This window comes from Lissotriton vulgaris, chromosome 2_1 (genome assembly GCF_964263255.1).
Source record: "Lissotriton vulgaris chromosome 2_1, aLisVul1.2, whole genome shotgun sequence".
Lineage (NCBI taxonomy): Eukaryota > Metazoa > Chordata > Amphibia > Caudata > Salamandridae > Lissotriton > Lissotriton vulgaris.
Window position 1 is genome coordinate 84,816,201 of NC_141687.1, and position 24,427 is coordinate 84,840,627.

General features: G+C 45.3%; 1 protein-coding gene across 1 annotated transcript in view; it reads left to right on the plus strand.

The window, feature by feature from the left end:
• MAP3K2 (mitogen-activated protein kinase kinase kinase 2) overlaps nucleotides 1-24,427 on the plus strand; it is a 409,487-nt gene that overhangs the window by 322,636 nt on the left and 62,424 nt on the right. The window contains exon 15 of the mRNA XM_086954496.1: nucleotides 8,795-8,924. Coding sequence (XP_086810622.1) covers nucleotides 8,795-8,924 — 130 coding nt within the window. The remainder of the gene's footprint in view (nucleotides 1-8,794; nucleotides 8,925-24,427) is intronic.

Genomic DNA, 24,427 nt, shown 5'->3' on the forward strand with positions numbered 1-24,427 from the left:
ATTTGAACTAAGAAGCTGAGTGGAATGTATGTTTAAATAAAAATATTTCTAATAAATGCTACAGCAAAGAGGGACCAACATGTGATCTCTAAAGAATACAATAATTGTTTAAGCATATCCCATTAGTGTTAATAGACCTATTACATTTGACAGAACTTCTACTGCACTGTCTGATTTTCTTTTGCGAGTTAGGTATGTACGTTAACCAAGATGGATAGATGCCACCAGTAGTTCACATGATTAGTTACGGAGCCTGTGAATGTGAAACATATCTCTGTACTTTCCATCAAGGGATTCTCCCTGATAGTTATAAACTAAATGGTTACCAGCAGGAGTAGTTTTGCAGCTTGAAGAATTTTCTGAATTCTCCTGCTGTGCATTATTCCCTCATTTGATGGCTGAGTCCTGAATCGTGTTTCATTTTTATTGTTTATTTTTTTGTGGGCGTCGTGGACCATCATTTGGTGGTAAGTCCATCTCTTGTGTGATGTCAGGCAGTGCCTCTGAAGTTCCAGTACGTGGTTGCCATCTTCAGATCCTTTTTTTCTGTTTTTCCAATTATTTTTTTCATAAGATATTGATCTCCTCACCAGTTTTCTTCATCTTCCATTTTTAGGGAGGTGGTGGGTCGCATGTGACTCCAGAGAATTTTTCACACTACAAAACTACTCCTGTTAAGTAACTATTTCATTTTGCAGCATGAATCCTTTTCTGGATTCACATGCTGTACATTAGATTATGTAGCGGTATCCCGTACCTTGGGTCGGGTTGGGTTGAAGTGTGGATGTGTTGACAAACAGGTTTTGTAGTACTTTCTGTCCCACCTGTGCTTCCTTATTCATTTGGATGTCCACACAGTAGTGCTTTGTGAAGCTATGTGGAGATGACCAAGTTGACGATTTCGTCACTGGGTACGTTTCCTATGAATACTATTGTATTGCCCTTTTTCCTGGTTGAGTGTTCTCTGGGGTGCATGTTTCCTGGTTGAGTGTTCTCTGGGGTGCATGGGGGAATGTTTTCCCGCTCTGTTGTCACAGGTTCCTGTAGTCTCTACTAGCCATTGTAAGATTGTACTCTTGGTCATTGGTGATCTCGTGCTTGCTTTTGCAAAGGAGATGAATAATTGGTTTCTTTTACGGAAAGCCTTTATTTACTGTATGTAGTGCAACATCCTGTGCACATCCAGTGTGTGAAGGGCTTTTTCTGCTTATGTCTTTGTTTTTTGGAAGATGGCATGTAATTGTATGGTTTAGTTGAAGTGGAATTGAGATACTACCTCTGGTAGGCACTGTTGATTTGTTCTTATGACTACTTTGTTCTTGCAGGTATAGTTCCTGTTTTATCATTGCTGTTAGCTCGCTGACTTCGTGTAGGAATGTGATCTGGATTAGGAAGGTTTTCTTTGGGCTTAGAGATTTTAAATCCCTCTTGTACATTGGTTAAAAAGACTGTCAGTAGTATCCTGCACCCGGACTATACGTCTATCCAGACGGGAGAGACGGTGATGACCAGCCTCGCGAGCTGCTACCCTGCTGCGAGCCCATTGAGCGGAGATCTGATGCCCGATGCGCCTCTGCAATGCCGGTGAGTTTGGAAGACATCATGCGGGCGTTGAGCTCTCTCCGATCTGAAGTGCTAGACAGTGCCCGGGACTTAATGGCTCGCCTGGATGCCTGCGCCCCCCATACTGCTCCCGATGTCTCTGATTGCGCCCGTCCGCAGGACACTTCTCCGCATCCTGATCCCTATTACAATGGGGAGCCTACCCAGTTGTGTCCGTATATCCTGATAGTGAGGGAGACTGGTGATGCTCCGGCACGGCTTGATCTCCGTGAGCGGCTACCTGTGGACGGGGACTCTGAGGTGTGGCTGGCGAGCTGTCCTTGGACGCCATGTTTGGTACTTCCTCTGTGTTCAGCTGGCATCGATCGCAACTCTCCCCTGATGCGGATGGCTTTGTTCTGGCTGGCTGCTTCGAACGCTCTGAACCAACAGGGGATCCCCCTTCCTGTTATCGTGGATCGCAGGACTTTGATGTGGACATGCTCTGCTGGGCGACGTTGTACTATGTTAAGATCGCTTCGTCTATCTCTCCAGTCCACCATGGCCATTGTACAGCCGGACCACGTCGGTGCCCCAGATCGTAGGGGCCAGGGCTAAAGATGCTATTATTATCCTGATCTGCGGTAGAGTGTACTGTCGGGGTTGTAGGACATAAATTGTGAAGTTGGTTCTTTGTGTTTCTCTGTGGTTCGAGGTTCCGGGTGTGGGTGGCTGAGGGTACACCAGCTGGTTGTTTCCTGACTGATCCTGTTTGTTGGGGTGGAGGGTCGGTGTGGGTTGGGGGGTCAGAGATTCTGATTGATTCTGTGCCGACGCTTTAGTAATGGACGATATCTACGCTGTGGGAGTCTGTGGAGGGCCGAGATCTCCGGGTGACCTGATATCGAGTGGGCTCCTCCCCACCTTCTTCTCTTTGGGAGTTTAGGTTGATTTACTCTCTCTTACTCCCTATATTACAGGTGTTAATGTTATTCTTTTTCCTTTCTCTTCTTTCTTCTTTCTTGTCTAAATTTCGGGTTCTTAAAGGGCGACAGGCACTCTGTGGGGGGGGGGGTAGGCCGTAGCCTCCACAATGTTGCAGGGTGGGCGGGGTAATTTGGAAATTTTTTAGTTCTATGGGCCTTCTTTTTTCTATTTTCCGCGCTTTCTTCATCTGATTCGATTCTGGGTCCGGGCTGGGGTTGGCAGGGAGGGAGCGGCGCTGGGTGGGGTGCGTAAATGATGGGTGACGACTTGCTGTTGTTTTGCACCGCCATATTGTAATTGATGTTAACTTCCATTATTGTTTTCAGCTACAACGCCGCTTACCCATGTTGTGAAGTCATTGTTTGGACTCGAATCTTCTTAGTTCTTAATCTTCACTGACTTATATTATGATGAAAACGCAAAAAAAAACTTTAAAAAAAAAAAAATTAACCTTCAATTCTCCTCTTCCCTGGCGACATGATTCTTCCCAGTGTAATGCTCATTGATTGCTGAACTTTTAACTATTGCTGCTGGGGACCTGTAATGCTTGCACCTGTGCTGACGAGTATCGTGGCCGGCCTGACGGTTGTAGGCCCGTATTTGTTCTTTTATCCATGCACAATAAAGGTTTTCAAAAATTAAAAAAAAAAAAAAAAAAAAAGACTGTCAGTAGTTATGTCTGTACCACTATTGGTGGCGCTACACTTTCGATCCTTCTAGGAATCTTCACCACTGGAAATGTGGAGACTTTGTTGTACTTCTGGTATAAACTACTATTGCAGCTCGGTAAACCTTTAGCGATGCGTAGGTCAGGCCATTGTCTAAAAGGTATGTGCGGTATCTTAGTACAGTTTCCTTTCTGTCCTTGTTTGCATTCTCTTATTGTATGCATTTTTATATGTTCCACTTCTCTGAGTAGCATTTGCTTGTGCTTGGTTTCCTAGCCTATGATTTCCTTCATCTTGGAGGTAGCTCTAGATGACCGAATTCGAGGTATTCAGGAACCATGCTCTTGGTTGAGAGATGGATGTTCCTGATGGGACACTCTTCCGTTTTGCCTGGTTAGTAGATCCTGTTCTGCCCTGATTGGGATCATTACCCCTCTGGATAATTGGTCTGATTATCCAATCGGTCTGATTACCAGGTCTGTCTGGCCCATTGTGGGTATTGGAGGATGAGTGATGTCCCTGGCTGTCTGGCTTTGCCCAGTACCCTTGGGAATATTTTGCCGGTTTGCGTAGAGGCGTATGCTTGGTGTGCCCCAGATTTTGAAGACATTGTCCAGTACCTCCTGATTCATCTTCCATTTGTGGGAGGTGCTGTCTTGCCTGCTCAATCTGTCTCCCTCTGTGTTCTGCTTCCATGGTAGCGGGATTGTCAGTAGCATGATTTCCCTTGGGATAGCCCACCTCCATATCTCTTGTGCCAGTTTGGACAGAGGGAAGGACTTTGTTGCCCCTTGTTTGTTGAGTTAGAACATAGTTAAGTTGTCCATGTCCATTTGGATCCGTACTGTCGGTCCAATGAAATGCGCCTGGAACGCTTTCAAAGCAAGAAAAACTGTTTTCATCTGTAGATATTTGGGTTTCACAGCATCAGTGTGTTTCCAGAGTCCACTGACCTTCAGGTTGCTTGTGAGCACCCCAAGCCTTGAGCACCCCATGCCGTTGTTATGATCACCGTGAGATCTGGTGTCTTGAAAGGTTACCTTATGTTCACATTTGATTAGCTCCACCATTCTATTTCCTTTTGTTCCTTTGCTGTGACAACCACTAGATCCTCCCAGCTCCCTGTGGCTTGTGGCCTTCCATTGTAGATCCATTTCTGTGTGGGACGCATATGAAGTCTTGCATTCGGTAGGAGTAGGATGCATGATGCAGACCTCATTGTCAAAGACCAACCCCTCTGGTAAAGGCGAGTTTACTCTGCAATCGCCTCTAATCTGTTGCAGACTGGGCACGCCAATACTGTTTGTGAATTTATGGTTGCTCCCAGGGACACCTTTGGTGTTTCCGTTGGGATAAAGACTTTTTGTGGTTTATTGTGAACCTGAGACATAGCAGTGTTGCAATTACTGTCTGCATGCCCTTGTGGCATATTTGCTATGAATGTGCTTTTACTAACCAATCATGTAGGTACGAGTAGACTTGAATGCCCTGTCTTCTTAGGTGCGCTGCTACAGCCACTATGCACTTTGTGAATACTCTTAGCACGGATTTTATGCCAAAGGGTAGCACCTTGAACTGGTAGTGTACTTTGTCCAGAACGAATCTGTGAAACGTCTTGTGTCTATAGGTATGTGTAGGCAGGAATCCTGTAGACCTAAGGTGGCCGTATATTCCAAATTTACTTTGATTGGTATTACTTATTGTAAATGTAAAATGTAAGTGTGTTTGTATTTATATAGCGCACTTCTACCCTGAGGTCTCGTAGCGCTGTATTCATACCGCTGTGGAACCCTTCCTGGCTGCTGGGGACGTTGTGGAGATTAGGCAAGGTATTGCCCAGAGTCACAGAGTGGGACCCATGATTAGACTAGGCACTGAGGCGGGAATTATCAGGTCTGGGGAGATTGAGTCCAAGAGCCGCCGAGGCGAGAATTGAACCCTGGTCCCGGGCCAGACCTCTGCATCAGGGTCTGCCGCTCTAACTATTGAGCCACGCTTCTCCACTTGTGATGGTATCATCTTGAAGTCTTGAGTTCGTATGAACTTTTTTTAGAAATCAGAGGTCTAGGATTGGTCTTACTATTACGTCTTGCTTTGGTACCAGAAAGTATGGCGAGCAGATGCCCCTGCCCAGCTTCCTAGAGGGAACCCTTCCTATGGCTATTTTTTGGAAGAGCTCTTTGACCTCTTCTCGCAGTTGTGTGGGTTCCCGTCCCTTGAAGTGCCTTATCTTCAGGGGTCCGTGTGTCAGTGTCTTGGTGAATTGTATACAGTATCCATGTTTGATCATGCTCAGGATCCAGTTGTCTGATGTGATCGTCCTTCACTCCTCGAAGACCCGCCCCCAAACTCCCCCCCCCCCCCCCCCCCCCCCATTGGTGCATTGTGGTGGGGCTGGGTGATGAATGAGTCAATTGGTTGACCCTTACCCCACATCCCCGGGAGGTTGGCCTCTTCCTCTTGGCCTCCCTCAAAAGGATAGTCTTGCAGGGTGTTGTCATTGATGGTGTGGCGCTTGCTGTGTTGTTTGGTGAGTGAGGATTTGGGGCTGGTGCTGCCTGTTGTGAATGCTGCCGTGCCTCTAGGCATTTTGTTCGCAACTCCTCCTCTCCTAAAGGATTCTCAGATCTGGAGTGCCTCCATGGCCTTTGCACTGTCATTATCCTTTTTAATCTGAAGTAGCACCTCATCTACAGACTGTCCGATCAGGGCGTTGCCTGTGAAGGGCATGTTGATAATAGAGGCTTGTACCTCCGTTTGGAAACCTAAGACCCTGAGCCAGGTGCGTCTCCTGAGGGTTCTGCCGATGCACATCTGCATGCTAGTTGTTTCTACTGCATCCAGGGAGGATTTAAGGCTGGTGTTGGTGATATTCCTGCCCTCCTGGATCACGGTCTTGGCCCCCTTGTGGTGGTCCTCCTGAAGATGTTGCATTAGCCCCTATATCTCATCCCATTGCCGATGGCCGTAGTGCTTAAGAAGCGCATTGGTGTTAGCTGTTCTCCACTGAGTGGCTGCTTCTTTCTCCATCTTCCTCCCCAACAGATCAAGCCTCCTGCTCTCCTTCTCTGGTGGTGGCTCTGTTGATATGGGGGCATTATTTTCCTTAAAGTGGAGACCATGTTTGACCCCCGCCGGGACGTTGCCTTTAATATATTTAGGATCTTGAGTGGAATGTTTGAAATGCTCCACCCAATAGGTTATAGCTCTTGCTCTGACCGGTTCGCAGCAGCCCTCCTTTCCCTGTTTGGGGGTACAGGGGAGTATATGTAGTCAGAGGTTTGCTTTCTGTGAGGGCATCAGTGTTTCCGGTAGGGAGCATGCCTCCTCCTTTTCTTCCTCTAGCTGCACCCCATAGGTACCTGCAGCCCTTTTGATGAGGCTGTTGTATAGGGACAAGTTGTCAGGAGTTGAAGGCCTCGAGGGGTAACTGTTTACCTCTTTCCCGAGGGACTCTGCGTCAAGGCCTTGCCATGTGTCCTTAAACTGGCTGTGCTCCTCGGAAACTACGGCCTCTTTAAGTTTGTAGAGCTCTTCTAGATCTGAAACTCCCTCAAGAGGTTGTTGAACTCCTTCCTCCTTTGAACTAGGGATGTTGTTTCGACGTTGAACCCTCTTTGTTTGGCTTTAACTGTGAGTGGTGGCTTTCTTTTAGTGTCGAGGGCTGTCCTTGGCCTGAAACTTTGACCTCCACTACGAGCACTCGCTCGCGTCAGTGTTTTTTTTGACGACTTTCCCCATTGGAGTCCTTTGGTTCGGACCCTTATGGATCACTCTGCTTGTGTTGATCTTCGGTCCTCGGTGTTTCGAACCAGAGTGTGTCTTTGAGGACTTTGAGTCTGAGGACTTAACGTCCATGCCTTTCATTACCTTTAGCAATTTCTTCTCACTAACTTTCGCCGCCTTCTATGCCTCTTTTCTCTTTTTGGTGTCGGCTGCGGAGTCTTCGATGCTCAACTCCTCGTGATGGTTTGGCCTCCTAGATGTTTTTCTCCTCATCCCTTGATAAACAGAGGTCTTTCAGGGATTCCTGCATTTTATGAGTGCTCGCCATGGCATTGTGTTCTAGCCTCTGTCGCTGTCTTTCCTTTAGTGTCAATACAAATGTGATGCATCCTCGCAGTCTTCGTCTTTGTGGTCTCTCAATAGGCAAAAGTTGCAGACCTTGTGAGGGTCTCTTGGTGCGATTTTGTTGCGGCAGTTGGGGCAGAACTTAAAGGGGGTATTTACATAACCTTCTACTGCCTCTCCCCTCTTCATTCTCCTACCACATGGATATTACCGACTGGGCCCCCCCATTTAGGTCGAGAAGACACCCCTTCTATGTTCCTTAGAACCTCAAGTGGCCTTGGGTGTTTTCAGTGATTTTTTGAGCACTTGTCTCTTTTTCTCTCTACACTGTGGTTCTTTGAGCTCCTCTGTCGTGCTTCCATTCCCAAAGGCGGAAAAAAATAATCTGACTATGGCAACCACATACATGAACTTCCGAGGTGCCATCTGACGTCACACATGGTATGAACTTACCACCAAACGGTGGTCGATGATGCCCACAATAAAAATGTTATTTAAGTTTCTGGACCCAACCACTAAATGGTAGAATAGGGCACAGGAAGTGAATCCAGAAAAGGATTCATGGTGCAAAACAGTAGAATATCTTAGCACACCAGCAGAATTTCTGTAATCAGGCAAACGTGCGTAGCTGTTTGTGAATCTAGAGGATTACCAGGATGAAGCATTTATTACAAGTAAGTAACCTCTCTTTTGTACAAAATATCTTTTACAGGATTTGCTTTTATAGGTATTTTCTTTAGTATAGCAACATTTTTTTGTGATACCTTTTTCGAGCTGATTTCAATATCTGGCTTCACTCCACACCTAACGTGCTTATTTGCGTTTTACCATGCATTTACCTGATTGTCTTTAATGAACTTTTGACCTGTTTTATCGTCGTTATTAAATGTTGTCTGGTCTGTTTCAAGGGATTGCTGCTCTCACCAGTTCAGCTTTGTGTTATAAAGGTTAAATAAAATGTTAATCATAGCACATACTTGCCAGCTGTTTATTGGCACAGAGTTTGGTGGCATACTCTATGCGTGGTAATAGTATAAGACATGTCAAACTTCTATTGGGGGCTAAAAGTTTAAACTGCACACCCTCATGAACCACCTTTAAGATTCATACATTGTGGCCATTTATTCATTATTAAAACTCAGTGAATGACAAACATTTGGGGATAAAATTGTATTCTAGTAGAAATGTACGTGTTTCTTAGTACCAGGGCACCAATTAGGCCCGAAAGGAGAAAGTGGGACCAATGCCCAGGCCAACTATTAGCTTAGCTTAATGCTCTATTTTTTCTACAGCTAGTGAAAGATGATGGGTGGCCCTTTTCCCTTCATAGTGTCTGTAAGTGATTGTGCAAACTAGGATTTTCGTTAATGTATCAGCAATATTAAACCTAATAAGTCACATATCATTGAACATATCCAATTATTTGCTCCTATTTATTTGTTAAATGAATTCTCTGTAGTTCCATGCAATAAATGGCTTATTCCTGCATAACTTTGTAACTGAGCTTCTCACTCTGATTTATGCAGGGTTCAATCAAGGACCAGTTGAAAGCCTATGGAGCCCTGACTGAGAATGTAACCCGCAAATATACCAGACAGATCCTAGAGGGCGTGTACTATTTGCACAGTAATATGATTGTTCACAGAGATATCAAAGGTAAGTGGCAGATTTAGAATTTCTGTTCCTCGCTACATTTTTGATTTAATTTTGCCCATCACTAATGGAATGCATCCCATTGTGTACAACTTAATAGCAGTTTTGAACTTCCAGTTTGCTATTTTGCATTTAAATTTAAGATATATACACATTGATTAAACAAAGTGAAAAACTTGTTTGTCAAACTGGTTCAGGTACTGTAAACTTGCCTTGTTGAACTGCTACTTTGCCCTGTTTGATCACAAACTACTTTATATTCTTGATCAAGATTTTCTGCCTTTTCTCTAAAGCGTGGCACCAAGGACAAGACTTGATAATGGTAGTATTGTATTCGAGACCTATTATTTCATCAGTTAAAAAAAAGATGATCTGGAACTGGACTATATAGCGCTTTTGTTGCAACATGCTTCTCTTCTGCCATTACATTTACCCATTATCTTGGCGTTTCGTAGAGTATTGAAAACTGTTGTTAATGATCAGAAAGTATATATTCTCATCAAGAGACTGACTTTTATTAACAATAGGTATATAACCCCAGAATCTCCCTTGTAGAAAAGTGGCTCTCATAAATCCAGTCACGCAGAACAAATGAGCCTCCTATTCAACATAATATTACTGAGGAAAGCTGCCATGCCCTCCTGTCGATGATCTCGAGTAATCGAAAATAACGGTTGCAGAAATTATCTCCTAAGGGTATTGTGGAAGAAAAAGTGAATGCATTATTGAGTGGGGACATTGTCGTAAAGTCAGCATTGCACATATGTTTCTGACACTTATATCTTTGGAAATTCAGAATGAGTTAGCCACAAGACCTGACCCTGAAGCGGGCTAAAACGTTTCCGTCATAGGCACTACACAACTGACTGATAAGATATTATTCCAGAACAGCATTTAATTGAAATTTATGCTCAGATAGTTTGCTGCAGACTTTCGTGGGGCAGCAAAAATAAAGCATTTCAGCAATCAGCACCGTGCAGTACAATATTTATTGACTCCTGGACTGCTGAGCTAACACAAATTACCATACTTCCCTAGCAGAGCTTAATAAGCCTCCCTTAATTTGGCTGCTTGTCTCATAAACCTGGTTAATGGAAACCAGTTCACCTTGGAATCAAAGACCTCTCCAAAATATGAAAATGAATGTATTCTTTCCAGACTCCAAGCTGATGCTATTTACCAGACTATTTTTTGTCCTCTTCTTTGGAGGACAGAAAGGCATTGTTTCTGACCTGGTAGGGTTAGCTTTTCATTGTAGTATTTTCATGAACTCTACGCAGTTAGAAACCAAATTTCAATACAAGCATGGTATTTTTTAACTTGGTGTGGGAGCTGGTCTACTATCTACTTTGGGTGAATCAGAGAAAACTGGTAAATGTATCATCCAGACCAATAATTTTTTAACTAAAAAGGAACTCGACCCTGCTATACATCCTTATTTGTGCTGGGAGTGACACTGCAATCTCAATTTTGGCCATACCTAGAGTTTGAACCTGTTCACCATCTTAACTGCGGAGGACAAATCAATAACGGCCAGTCAGATACCCGAAACAATTTTGTTCACAGGGAAAAACTTGCTAAGCAAGTAAGGTTACGGCACTGCTCACAGTTACAATCACCCATTTTGATATCTGCATTGGCAGTATCTTCTTCCGCCCAGACTTAAAGCCTACCCAAAATTATCCTTCCCAACAATTTCACAGTGTAATCCAGGAAGGTAATGGATCTCTAGGAACGAGAATTTACCTGATCTCTAGAACTAGAATGGATGATGGCTCAGAAATTACCAAGAGACACTAAAATCATAAGAATATTATTTAGGTGCAGATACAACTGATCTAAATTACCTTTATCAGGGTCCATGGCCACCACATCAGGACTTTGGGTTCAACCTCGATGGACTATCACCAGCTGTCTTTAGCACCTCCATAAGCATAATTTTGTCCACCTCCAATCAGCTAGGAATTCTACTCAGTAATAGTTACTTCAGGGACAGAATCAGTTTTGTTATTTGACCCCCAACCAGCAATCTACCTCTGGCTGGAACATCTCATTCTGGAGGCACAGCATGCATCTTTCAACCTTCGTTTTTGCCTCCTTAGCATGTTTGAAAGCTGCACCATCAAATACATCGATTATGATGCTCATTCGATTGAAATACAGGGTGATATTCACTGGTGACGAGATTCAAATCCTAGGACTTAGTGGTAGTCCTGAGAAAACACTGGGCCTTATGCCCAATCACAAACCTCCTTTGGGCACAGCGAATCTCTCAGTGGGATCATTCATTACGGGTACAATTTCCTTGGAAGCAGAAGCAAATTATGGTGGGATGAGAGAGGAGACAACCAGGAGAAATAATGACCTTGTTATCTCTCAACAGAAAGATTGGCACGTGGTATGGCTGCTAGTGTACCATGCAGACAGCTTGCCATGGCAGACAGGATACACTAAAGTAAGCCCAAAAAAAAGTAATTGCTGGAATGTTTGAATTAATCTGTCATTGGCATTTACTCGGGCCACATCCCAATCCATCAATTTTTTGTACACCAGGTCACCTCAGTTTGGACCCTGCTAAATGCAGATCAGTCTTGACCCTACTCCAATGGGAACAATTTAGTCCAAACTGCCAAGCCAGGTCCTCCCTGAACCAGAACATGTAATCAGCGTGTGTAATTACCAGTGGGTGAGATTAATTCAAGCATTCCATACATCCCTTCTTTGTGTACTTTAGTGTGGCATACATGATAGACATTCTTGCGCAGGTACTGGTGGTGGAAGAAAAGAAAGATGTGCTTCAACATCATCTGAAGAAAATTGAGACTTCCAGAGAAGGAGTGCAGTACACTAGAGACCCAGAGGGAGCCAACTTATTCCCCAAGTCCTGACAGCTGCTGACTGATGCTAGTGCAGCATTATCAAAAGCTGCTCCAGATGGGTTGTTTGTGGGCTCTTCAACTGTGCTGGGGCAGAGGGAGGAGGTTAATTTGGGATATTTCCATTTATATATCCAAGAGAAAGAAGCATCTGTTTGAAACTGGGGCTTTGGGCAGGAGTTTTGTTAATTACATCATTTTTCAAACAAGACTGATGAACTTGCAAGAGATCATAGGCTGAAGTCTATACAGAACCGGAATTGCAGGAGTCTTGAGGCACTACAGATCAGGATTAGTTTGGTCCAACTCTGAGAGGTAGAGGCGCACCATCTGTGTGCTTTCTACCACCACACAAACTATGCTGTTTTAGGCACTGTAACCCTCAAATGCTGAGAGGATGGGCGCAAGCTATACCTATCACAGCAGTGTTTCATGAAGCCTGTTGCTCTGCCTTACCGATCCCCAGTGTAAGCTGTTTCTAAGGGGCAGTGCCCCCTCTGGCTTTGACAAGCATAGTGTTTGCTTTCGTTGGCATTGTGTGAATGAGCCCAGGAACAATGTGACTTGGCATGTTGCTTGCAGAGAGGGTGAGTGCAACAGTCTGAACCTTGCTCATGCTGCCCTCGAATTAGGCTATGAGTTAGTGGCTGTACATAGGAGTGGGCTGCTCCTGGCTATATTTGCACTTGAACTTACGTTTTGTGTGAAGTGTAACTGAGAAGGTCCAAGTTGTGGGATTAACATTGTGCTGGTTTGTCTGAATTCTGACAAACGGCGCTTATTTTGTTTTCTGGTCATAGGTGACTAATTGAAATGTCTTCAGCTTAATTGCATCACCCAGCCCTTTCCCCTTCTCCTCTCTTCTCTCCAGGACCTCGATGCTTATTCCTCGCCTGTAAGCACCATCTCTACCCCCCACTCATTGCTGTATATTGCTTAATACCTCCACCCCTGGAATCTAGATCAAGGGCGGGGAGGCCTCTTCTATGGAGTCTTCACTGTAGGGTCAGAAAGTGCTTAGGGACATAACCCCTGACTCTGGTCCTCTTCTCCTTTATTGATCCTTTCCTTTGTGCCTGTTCTCATTAACTGCACCATAACCACATTTCTCCTATAGGAACACTGATAAACACACAAGCTTGTTGGTTCTTAAAGCAGCCTTTCCTTGTATACTACATCTCACCGCTATGTGAGCCGCATGCAACCATCTACTGGTGGTATCTGTGATTTTAGATGAGTCACGCTCTCATCACTTCTGGGTGAAATTCACAGATGCACTGTTTGGTCTGTGATTTTATCCTGGTTACTGCTTTCACTTTGACTCCATCTGGATGACAGGGAGTAACGAGTTTCTTTATGCAAGTTGCACATCTGTGCTCACCTCACACATAATGCACTGCTACTCTGACCGTTGCTGTGGTTGCCTTCCTTTTACCTGGACCCTTCTCAGCAGAAGCAGCACCTCGCCGGACCCGCTCCGCGGGTCCCGCTTCGCCGCGTGGTGCGAGGAGCTGTGTGCTTCAGGGGCGCTGTATTTCAGGAACTGACACCGGAGTGGGCAAGTGAGGTCAGGCAGGCACAGGGCTGCGAGCGGACCGGCAGGGACTCCAACTACCAGGAGCCCCTGCGTGCTGGTCAACCCTCAACACCTGGGTCGCTCTCCCTGTTCGCCACGCCCCCTGCCCCAGCAGTGGTAAAAACAGCCTTTGGAAAGATCGTCGTGGGATTCTCTGCTACTCTGACCGTTGCTGTGGTTGCCTTCCTTTTACCTGGACCCTTCTCAGCAGAAGCAGCACCTCGCCGGACCCGCTCCGCGGGTCCCGCTTCGCCGCGTGGTGCGAGGAGCTGTGTGCTTCAGGGGCGCTGTATTTCAGGAACTGACACCGGAGTGGGCAAGTGAGGTCAGGCAGGCACAGGGCTGCGAGCGGACCGGCAGGGACTCCAACTACCAGGAGCCCCTGCGTGCTAGTCAACCCTCAACACCTGGGTCGCTCTCCCTGTTCGCCACGCCCCCTGCCCCAGCAGTGGTAAAAACAGCCTTTGGAAAGATCGTCGTGGGATTCTCTGCTACTCTGATCGTTGCTGTGGTTGCCTTCCTTTTACCTGGACCCTTCTCAGCAGAAGCAGCACCTCACCGGACCCGCTCCGCGGGTCCCGCTTCGCCGCGTGGTGCGAGGAGCTGTGTGCTTCAGGGGCGCTGTATTTCAGGAACTGACACCAGAGTGGGCAAGTGAGGTCAGGCAGGCACAGGGCTGCGAGCGGACCGGCAGGGACTCCAACTACCAGGAGCCCCTGCGTGCTGGTCAACCCTCAACACCTGGGTCGCTCTCCCTGTTCGCCACGCCCCCTGCCCCAGCAGTGGTAAAAACAGCCTTTGGAAAGATCGTCGTGGGATTCTCTGCTACTCTGATCGTTGCTGTGGTTGCCTTCCTTTTACCTGGACCCTTCTCAGCAGAAGCAGCACCTCGCCGGACCCGCTCCGCGGGTCCCGCTTCGCCGCGTGGTGCGAGGAGCTGTGTGCTTCAGGGGCGCTGTATTTCAGGAACTGACACCGGAGTGGGCAAGTGAGGTCAGGCAGGCACAGGGCTGCGAGCGGACCGGCAGGGACTCCAACTACCAGGAGCCCCTGCGTGCTGGTCAACCCTCAACACCTGGGTCGCTCTCCCTGTTCGCCACGCCCCCTGCCCCAGCAGTGGTAAAAACAGCCTTTGGAAAGATCGTCGTGGGATTCTCTGCTACTCTGATCGTTGCTGTGGTTGCCTTCCTTTTACCTGGACCCTTCTCAGCAGAAGCAGCACCTCGCCGGACCCGCTCCGCGGGTCCCGCTTCGCCGCGTGGTGCGAGGAGCTGTGTGCTTCAGGGGCGCTGTATTTCAGGAACTGACACCGGAGTGGGCAAGTGAGGTCAGGCAGGCACAGGGCTGCGAGCGGACCGGCAGGGACTCCAACTACCAGGAGCCCCTGCGTGCTGGTCAACCCTCAACACCTGGGTCGCTCTCCCTGTTCGCCACGCCCCCTGCCCCACCCTTTCCTCTTTATTAGTCTACTACAACCCCGCTGCGCGGGAGGGTGCCGGGAGAAGCCCGGGACAAGGGCGGGACTGTCTGTGGCCGTCCGGGGCCAAAGGAGGCCGGGCTGGGCCACCCCTCTTACTGGCGCCACTTAGCATCTATCCCAGTAAGTGACATACACTTTTTTGCATTATTTTGTAATCAATATGGCAATGACTGCTAATACAAGCCCTGCAATCAGCAATGTGATGCCTCTTTCTACGGAGCCTGGTCCGCTGGCCATTGGTCCCCTTGACAAATTCTTTTTTAATCGCTCATTGACAATAGACAAAGAACTAACTTTGGCTGAGAAGCGTGCCGAGCGCAGGTTATCCATCGAAATACTTAAGAACTCTACAGACAAGTTTCCAAATGTAGCCTACCCCACTTTGGTAACCCCTTTATCATCAGTGAACCTCCCAGTTACATACGAACACCGTGAGGCTCAGGGTGACAAAGTAAATAAGAGTGTTGTGGCAGATACAAATAATTCCTGTGGTAGCATATCCCACTCATCACCGCACTCTGATTTGGGTCTTCAGGCTACATTGACCAATTCCAAAACTGGATCCAAAAGGAAACGTCCAGCTTCCGTAAAAAATTGTAAAAAGATGGTCAGACCTCCACAAAAATTCAGGAAGCTACATAAACCTGTCAACATCGGGAGGGCAGTCAATGAACAAGTCCAAAGTACAGGAAGTGTAATACCAACTATTCCTGTATCCCAGGATAATCAAGACAAAGAGGACATTTCTTGTTCTGCTGCTAATGTACCGAGTAATGAAAATGTTGTATCTTTTATAAATGTGCTTCCAGAATTGGAAAAAATGTTTAAACTGCTACTTACCCCCATTGAGGATAGAATTGCTAAGCTCACAGATAGGTTGAACCACTTTGAGCAGACAACTTTAGACAATTTCTATTCTATAAAATCCCTGATTAAAGTAAGTAGGGTGGAAACAAACCCAAACCCCCAGGTCGTAAATAACCCTCATGTACAGGACAAGGGTAGGAATCCCCGAAATGGCTCTCCTTTACCTCCCAAACAAAACAAACTTCCACCCAAAGCCACTGCAAAAACTGTAGATAGGGCTGAGAGAGTGACTGCGGGTTCTGAACCATCGCAGTCGATTACAACACATCCTTCACAGCCCATATTAGCCCAGACACAAAACCAACCGGCAGTTGCAGACGCTGTGGTCACTTTGTGTCAGCAAGTGGGTAAAGTACCAACATCAGTAAACGTAACCAACAATACATGTATACCTCCAAACATCCCGGGGGGTGGTAATGGGGCTATTGTATACCAGTCGGCTGGTAAATCTTTAACATCGTCCCAAGCAAATAACAAATTACAGGTGCAGAAACCTGCCCTCCAACTTGTTCCCCAAGTTCCCAAATCTATCCCACCGCCCTTGCCAAAGCCACCTCATAGAAAACCCCCAATAAATCTTACCCCAGACTCCTTCCCCTATGTGGCAGTGCTTATCAATGTACCACCTTTACCCCCAGGGCAGAGAGAAAATTTCCAGATGCTCAAAAACAAGACCATGCACTGGTTAAAGGAAAATCGTCCTCTGCCGGGTGATATTGATGGGCTAATAATAGGGGCTAGGAGAATTGACTGGATGGGTTATACACCAAAAACCCTGGGGGGTGACTGTATAGTGGTTAACTTTCAAGACCCTAGGGTGGTGGGATGGATAACAAGGCAGGGATGGGGAACAAATAAGGGTGGAATTGGTATTGTGGACCTTACCTTCTTTTACCCCCGACCCTCAAGTGTAACTACAAGTCTACTCAACAAGCCTTTAATTTCCCCCATTGTACCATGGCCAGTTACTTCTTTACCACCTCCCCCTGTTGGTTATAATCATATACCACATACATATTGTAATTCCTATGTGGGATGGCAGGAGTCGGGCTGGGGGTATTGACATACTGGTAATGATAGCATGGGTGGAATCATAAAAGAAGTGGAAGGGACACGTGATGCTAGTGGTAATACCATTTCCATAAATCTAATGGAGAACAACATCGAGGCTGGGTGTGTGGTTGGAGAAGGAGGTTCAAGACTGGGAACACTAAGTACAAATGTCCTATATCCTGCAACAGATGATTCAATTGTGGACCCAACAGATGATTTAGATAGGCTGACTAGTCCAATGGAAAGCCCAATGTCAGCCCATGTATTTCCACTTGCCAAAGCTCGGGTCGGGACAGATGTGACCAGCGGTACTCTTTTATCTTGGAATATCGCCGGGTTGGCTAGTAAGTTGGATTCCCAACTTTGGGTGGAGTTCATAAGTGGTTTTGACATCTGTTGCTTTCAAGAAACCTGGGCTTGTGATCCACTCTTTTGCCTAGGGTACTTGAATTACTGTATACCGGCCTCAAAAGGGGGAAGAGGGCGGCCCAAGGGTGGCCTAACTGTCTGGGTCAGACAAGGTTTGGACATTGATATAAAAATCCTAGACGTGGGAAATATTGATCTACAAGCTCTCAGACTCTCCTTCGTAAAAGGCCAACCAATAGACTTATACAATGTTTATGTGAGAGGAGATAAAGTAACAAGTCTATCCACTATTGAGTTGTTGTCTGATGTTATGGAGCTCACTTCCCGGGAAAATGTAAAGATAATTGTTGGGGATTTAAACAGGACCTTTGAACCCTTGGACTGTACAAATGACTTTATGGAGAGCGAAGAGGATAATCTCTGGGGAGTACCATCTCTAAATTTAAAACCCGTGAAGCGATGGACAAAGGAGATTGTATTGCTAAATGGAATTTGCTTGGAACATGGCCTAAGAGCTCTTAACGGCAGGACACCCGGTGACAAGGAGGGCAGCTACACTTTTGATAATGGTATTAATAGGAGCCGAATAGATTATATATTGTGTAGTCTCCAACTGTGGAATGGGGTTGTTGACATGGCTGTTAGGCCCCGGGTTGAAAGTGACCACAACCCCCTATGTGTGTCACATAAGTGGTGGAATACAGGTCTAGGAAACCCTACTGAGACACACGACGAAACCCCTCTTTTAAGTAACGACGAGCGAAGGTTAAAATGGCCCAAGGTACTAGCAAATGAGGCCATTCTGACATATATTACTAATGAGGTCGATCGTGCAATTTCAGAAATTGAAGCAGTAGTCCCAGTGGTGCCAGGGGACAACGGTATCACTGAAATCCATAATAGGTTATTCTCCCTCCTAAGACCATGTTTTTTCATTAGGAAAAGTAAAGGGAAGAAAACCAAGGTAGTGGGCAGGTGGTTTGATAACCACTGTAGAGTAGCACGTCTAGATTTGGGGCATGCAATAAGGAACAGGGATCGTGCCGCAGTGGCAAAAAATAGAAAACTCTATAAATCAGCCATCTATCGCGCTAAAAAGAAATGGGACGAAGATCATTGGGCCCAATTAAAAGAAGCCTCTGATAATAAAGACTCAATGTTATTCTGGAAAATTATCAAGTGGGGTAGTGGTGTGGGCCCAGCTAAACCCGACAACAATGTACCAGTGGAATCCTGGGTCGATTACTTTGGGCCACAGTACGCAGAAAGTAATAAATCCGTGGTTGCTGACAATATAATACTGGTTTATGCAACCGAAGATTTATTCTCCCTTAGTGAAGCAGAAATCGCCATTTGTTCCACGAAATGTGGGAGGGCGCCAGGCCCAGATGGCATCCCCCCTGACATCTTCAAACATGATGTGACTAGATGGGCGAGATATACCCTCCTTGTGGCAAATGCCTTAGCAAAGGGGGCAGTGGTTCCAGATATTTGGAAGGGTGCAACCATTATCCCCATCCACAAGAAGGGCGATCGCTCATTGCCTGCTAATTACAGGCCTATAAGTCTAATAGCCACCATGCAGAAAATAGTCGGGAGAATGGTAACAAACCAGCTAATGGACTGGGTAGAAGATAATAGCGCCCTTTCCCCATACCAAGCGGGATTCAGGCGAGCAACTAGTACCATCGACCAGGTCTTCCGCTTCACCATATTGCGGTGGAAGACCGTCGAACTGGGTAGGGGCAGCCTGTACGTCGCCTTTGTCGACCTGCGGGCGGCGTTCGATCTAGTCCCCCGGTACAAGCTATGGTCGGTTCTCCAAAAGCTGGGGATTCCTGCAGAACTGCTAACATTAATCATGCGACTGCATGAATCCAACTTTGCCAGAGTCCAGTGGGGAGGTAGTAGGGAGATAACATCGGACTTCCCTGTGGAAAGGGGTGTTAGGCAAGGCTGTTCCATGGCCCCTCTACTTTTCTCGTTATTCATTAACGGGATAGTCGAGAGAATGTTGAGGGCTAGTGTAGATGCCCCATCGTTAGCGGACACCAGGGTTCCGATCCTGATGTTCGCTGACGATACTCTTATTTTGTCTAAGACCCCCATGGGGCTGCAACGTGCATTGAGCATTTTTGATGCTTTTTGCCTGGAGCACGGGCTAGAGGTAAACGTTGGAAAAACCAAACTAATGGCCTTTTCTTTTTCTGCAGGACGTAGAAGCTATCCTAAAATAACTCTAAACAACAGCAGGCTCGACATAGTTAATGAATTCACGTATCTGGGAGTTCAGATCGCGGGGGGGACTGGCTGGACGCATCATGTGAACAAAGTAGTCCTGAAGCACCAGCAGCTTTCAGGTGCCCTAAGGGGGGAACACCGTAAATCAAAAACAAAACCTATAAAACCTGCAATGACAGTGTATGATGCGAAGGTTTTGGGTGCCACCCTATATGGCGCGGAACTATGGGCTTGGAATAGTCTGGTGGCTCTCCAGAATTCCGAGAACAAGTTCATGCGAGGGATTACTGGACTTCCACAGAGCACCCCCCTAATCCCATTGTTCCTGGAGTTAGGCAGACGAACGATTGTCGACAGAGCTCGACTGCGACCAGTTCTTTACTGGAGACGTCTTTGGACGACTCCAGAAATAAGACAGTACGCGGAGGGCTTTCTGTGGATAATCAAGGAAGATATCTTCCATAAGATAAAATGGTTAAAACACCTGAAAACCATGTTGGTAAATCTGGGGTTTTCGAATCTCTGGAATAACCCCGAGGGAGAAATCTTCCCAAGCAAAGAAGCCCTCAAAGAGCAATATTGGGAATGGGTGGGAGGCAAGATGCTAAATAACACCAGGACAGATTCTATGTCTGGTCGTTTTCTGGAGACCAAAATCTTTCCCGTCCTAGAAAACTACTGGTCCAACATTACGGTACCGATGGACAGGAAACTTGTCTTCCAGTTAAGGTCAGGATCTATCCCCCTTAAGAAATTAACATCTGGCTGGCACAGACCCACTAACAATCTATGTCCTGCTTGCGAAAATGCCGAGGAGAGCCTAGGCCATTTTCTCTTCGCATGTCCAGCCTATGCAAACCCGAGGAGAAAATGGCTCTCGCCGGTATGTACAAATTTGGGGACACGCGATAGTGCAGTGGCCTTAAGAATCCTACGCACAACAAACCAGGATTCGCTAGTGACGGGGGTAGCCAAATTCATGGGTTGGGCTTGGGCGATAAGACGACGGTATCTGGGGGGTAGTAGGTAAGCAGGGATTGCCTTTAATAATTTTTGTGTAATTGGTATAAATTGTTTTATTTGTGATGTTGTATGTGCTGCACTGTGTTTAATGAAGCTTTTATCCTGTGATTATGTATTTTGAGTAAATTGTCTTGATTTTATGTGCTTTTATGAGAATTGTCTCGAATAAAGCTTATACAACAACAAAAAATAATGCACTGCCACCCCTCAATGTGATTGACTGTTTAATTCAATTTTTGTAAATATTTATATTAGCTTTATTATTGCTTGATGTCTTTGTTGGGTTTGAATCAGTATTTGTTTTGCAAGTCTATTGATGTCGACCAATGTTTTTGTCATGCCACGCCTCAATGTGATTGGCTGTTTGATTCAATTTCTGTAAATATTTATATTAGCTTTATTATTGCTTGCTGTCTTTGTTGGTGTTGGATCAGTATTTGTTTTGCAAGTCTATTCATGTCGACCACTGTTTTTGTCATGATTGTGCTACTACTGTTTGACTCCTTCCTCATTATTTATATTTTGCATGGTCTTAATAAAGTTTGTATTTTAGGTCCATAAGGGTGAATGTTTTGTTTATACAACTTTTTCTAAGCAATAATAAAAAAGTTTTATACTGTTTTCAAAACCCTTATATTTGTTTATCCTTTTCTCAATCCCATCAAGAATTGATATTTTTAGTTACTTGATATATAGTGGACTTTGAACTGCACCCACTAAGAGCTCACTCTGTTGCATTTACTGCATACCCAGGCAACTGGGATGTTATAGGCTTCCCTATTATGGTGAACTTCAGTATGACAGGAGTACAACTGATGAATTTCATACACAGTACCAAAACATACGGCACATGGGCTGTAGCTCCTCCAGCATTCATCCAACCTCGTATGACAGTTGAAGTAGCTGCTCACTCAGTGACCTAAAGAACTATCTTGGTGTCAAGGGGTAAGATTACACTCTGTAAATACCTGTACAATACTGAATAGGAAGATCAGTATGACAATTCACACTCAATTATTTAAAAATAAACCAACGCAAGACCTTAAAGAAATGTTTGGTGATGGGCATGACACAGCGATACGAACTTTTAAGGATGTACACCTAACAGTCATTATTTTGTTTAAGTACTGCTTTCTTTTTAACCCAGCACTCTCACAGTGTCCATTCCTCCTGGGTTTCACTTTGAATGTTCTCTTCACCTCAGCTGCTCGCACTAACCTGAACCTCCTCACTGAGCTGCTCCCATTTTGGGTTGGGAATGTTCCCTGTTTGTTAAACTGGCCTATTCCCTTCCCGAATTGACCTAACTGTGTGTGAAACTGGTATTCTGATTTTGTTGGCCCAGTTGACACACTAATCTAACATATGCTTTATTGCCTAGGAGGCCTGTGCATGCTGATTCCAAGAACTTCAGTCAATTTGGTGACCATGAACGGGCGCAATAGTCGTACCCTCTTCATTGACCTGAAGCTGTTGTCCGTGACCTGAGTTGTTGACAGGGCAGCATGCAAATCTGTTTTCGATTGATAGCATTGAAAAAAATCAGTTTTATGTTTGAATAGAAGTGTGGCCTACCAACACCACCCATGTACAGTTCAGCTTGGATATAACGTCCAGATGCTCGTGCTGACATTCCATGGAATGTCAAGTGTGTGTGTATGTATTGTCTGGAAGGTAACAAGCCACCATGTTGTGGTAAGAGTCTGATTGCTGAGACCAATAGGATCAATTTTGGATAGCCCCTGTTTTGACCTGGCACAAACTGAAGGATGGGCTATATCTTTCCCCAGCCATTGGAAGCGTATCACATGCATGCCTGGAAAATTAAGGAGCAGACCCAGACAATGAAGTGATCGAGACAGGGCTACCCTTGAAATGTTATGCGTGCCAATCAGAACTTTATTGTAAGCCTGGACTAAACTGACCTATAAATCTCCACCCATAGCTATTAACTGCATCACCTAAGCTCTCTCCCATATGTTTTCCTGCATTACTAGAGAACTGCAGACTGCTGTAGCAAGGCAGAAACCGCCCATCATTGCATTGTGTCACTGTAGTGGATGTGGGAGCTATAAGAATTGGTTTTATCTCATAGTGTTGCAGAACGCTGTAGGTAAGCTCTATTACTGTGTACAATATTTTCTTTTGATCTGTAAAAGCACTGCTTATTTTCCTACGATAAAAATTGGGCTGAACATAGTGATTGTGTCTGTTGGTTGACTGTTGACTGCTCAGTTTTTGTCCTCTACACTCTAACCCTGGGAAAGTTTGGACTTATGCCTTTGTTACCTTTAGAGTTATGTGCGGAAAGGATGTACTTGGTCCAGTTTAGGAACCATTCCTGCCCTGTAGATTTCTAACAGTTCTTGTTTCTCCAGGCAGCTTTGCGATGATACTGATGATGGATAATAGAACGTGCAAACAATTCCAGGCATAAGGTACCAGTTGACTAGAGTCCCCACTATTGCCTTCCTGGCCTTCCTTCCTGGGTGTGTTGGATTTTTCTTTAAGAACAGTTGAGGTGATTAGGTTCACTTCAGGAAGGACTAGACAATGTCTGGAATGCACAAAGCAAAGTTTGACCTAGTAACTCTTGGGAGAAATGTGCCCTGAACAGTGCACTGATGTCTTTCTTTGGAGCCTTGGTGTGGACCGCTCCAACTCTTCTAGAAGATACAGACCATGCCATGGGACACCCCCACTTAGTAAGGCCATGTTCAGAAATCAATGACATCGCACTAATACAGACCCATGAGACTGCACAAAGCGAGACACAACAATAGTAGTCATTTGAAAGACTGCCCCTTGATTTGTTGCTTGTCCCATCAACATCTACCAGGGGCTTGACAAGCTGAAAAAGGAGAGTTTTTCTAGCATATACGCACTCCCATATCGCTCACGGGGATTATATTCTCCAACTGAAAATTGTTATGTGCAGCAAATGCGAAGGATCTCACTATAAGCTTTGTAGGTTGAAAACCAAATCAAAAGTCTAAAATTGTGTTACTGGAAAACCTCAATTAATCATTTATAATATATAGAGATTACCAGTTGCAGAGAGAACCCGTTATGTGATTGTCCCAGCTTTCTGCTGACGCACTGTATAATTGTAGTGGCAACAAGTAATCTCAATGTGAGAGTAACCTAGCATCAGTTTTGCTGATGCAATTTCTTTCCGAGGGAATCACATTATGAAGTAAAGAAAGGGGGTAGGTATGATTTATCAATGGGTGTAAAAGAGAAGAGTGAATATCAGCACCATACTGCAGGTGGCATACTCTGTGTTTATTCATTTATGCAACACTGCTTGTCTCAAGGAGGCTGCTATAGATAGTAACATAGGAGGGATTTGGGGTTTGCCTAAGGAAAAAGAGTAAACCATGTGTGATGTTTAGGGATGAAGAGCAGCCATTCAAAGATTGTGTATTTGAGGAAGAAATACACCATAGCATGGATATGTACAATATCAGACAGACTCATACAAGACCAGCAGATGAATCCAAAGACATTTTTTTCATAGTTACTGCTACATGTCACTGCATAATGCACAGTGAGCCACCTGTATTCCATCGCAGCACCTTTGGTGGTCTGTAGATCATTATGCAGGGTTCTGAGTTTTCCATCGCAGAGTAGAGTCTAAATAGGTTTGTGGGGAGATGGTGTAATTAATGCAATGAAGTGAGTATGTGACACTTGATGCAGCATGTAAACCACAAAAACAAGCATTGGAAAAGTCAATTGCCTTGTTGTAATGTTTCAAATGCAGGCATAATGCACATATACTGTTCCCATATATTAGTACATTCAATCCCAAACCAATTGGATTAGTCAGTGCCTATTAGAAAATAAATCCAATCACATTTAACAGCTCTGCAGGGAAATGGACCGAATTGTACTGTACTCTACTGTACACTACAGAGTCTGCGAACCTTTTGTTATCACTTTCTGATGGATACTTATATATGCAAATTCTGCATCTGTTGAATAATTCCAGGCTTCAGACTGGATCCAGAAACTGCAC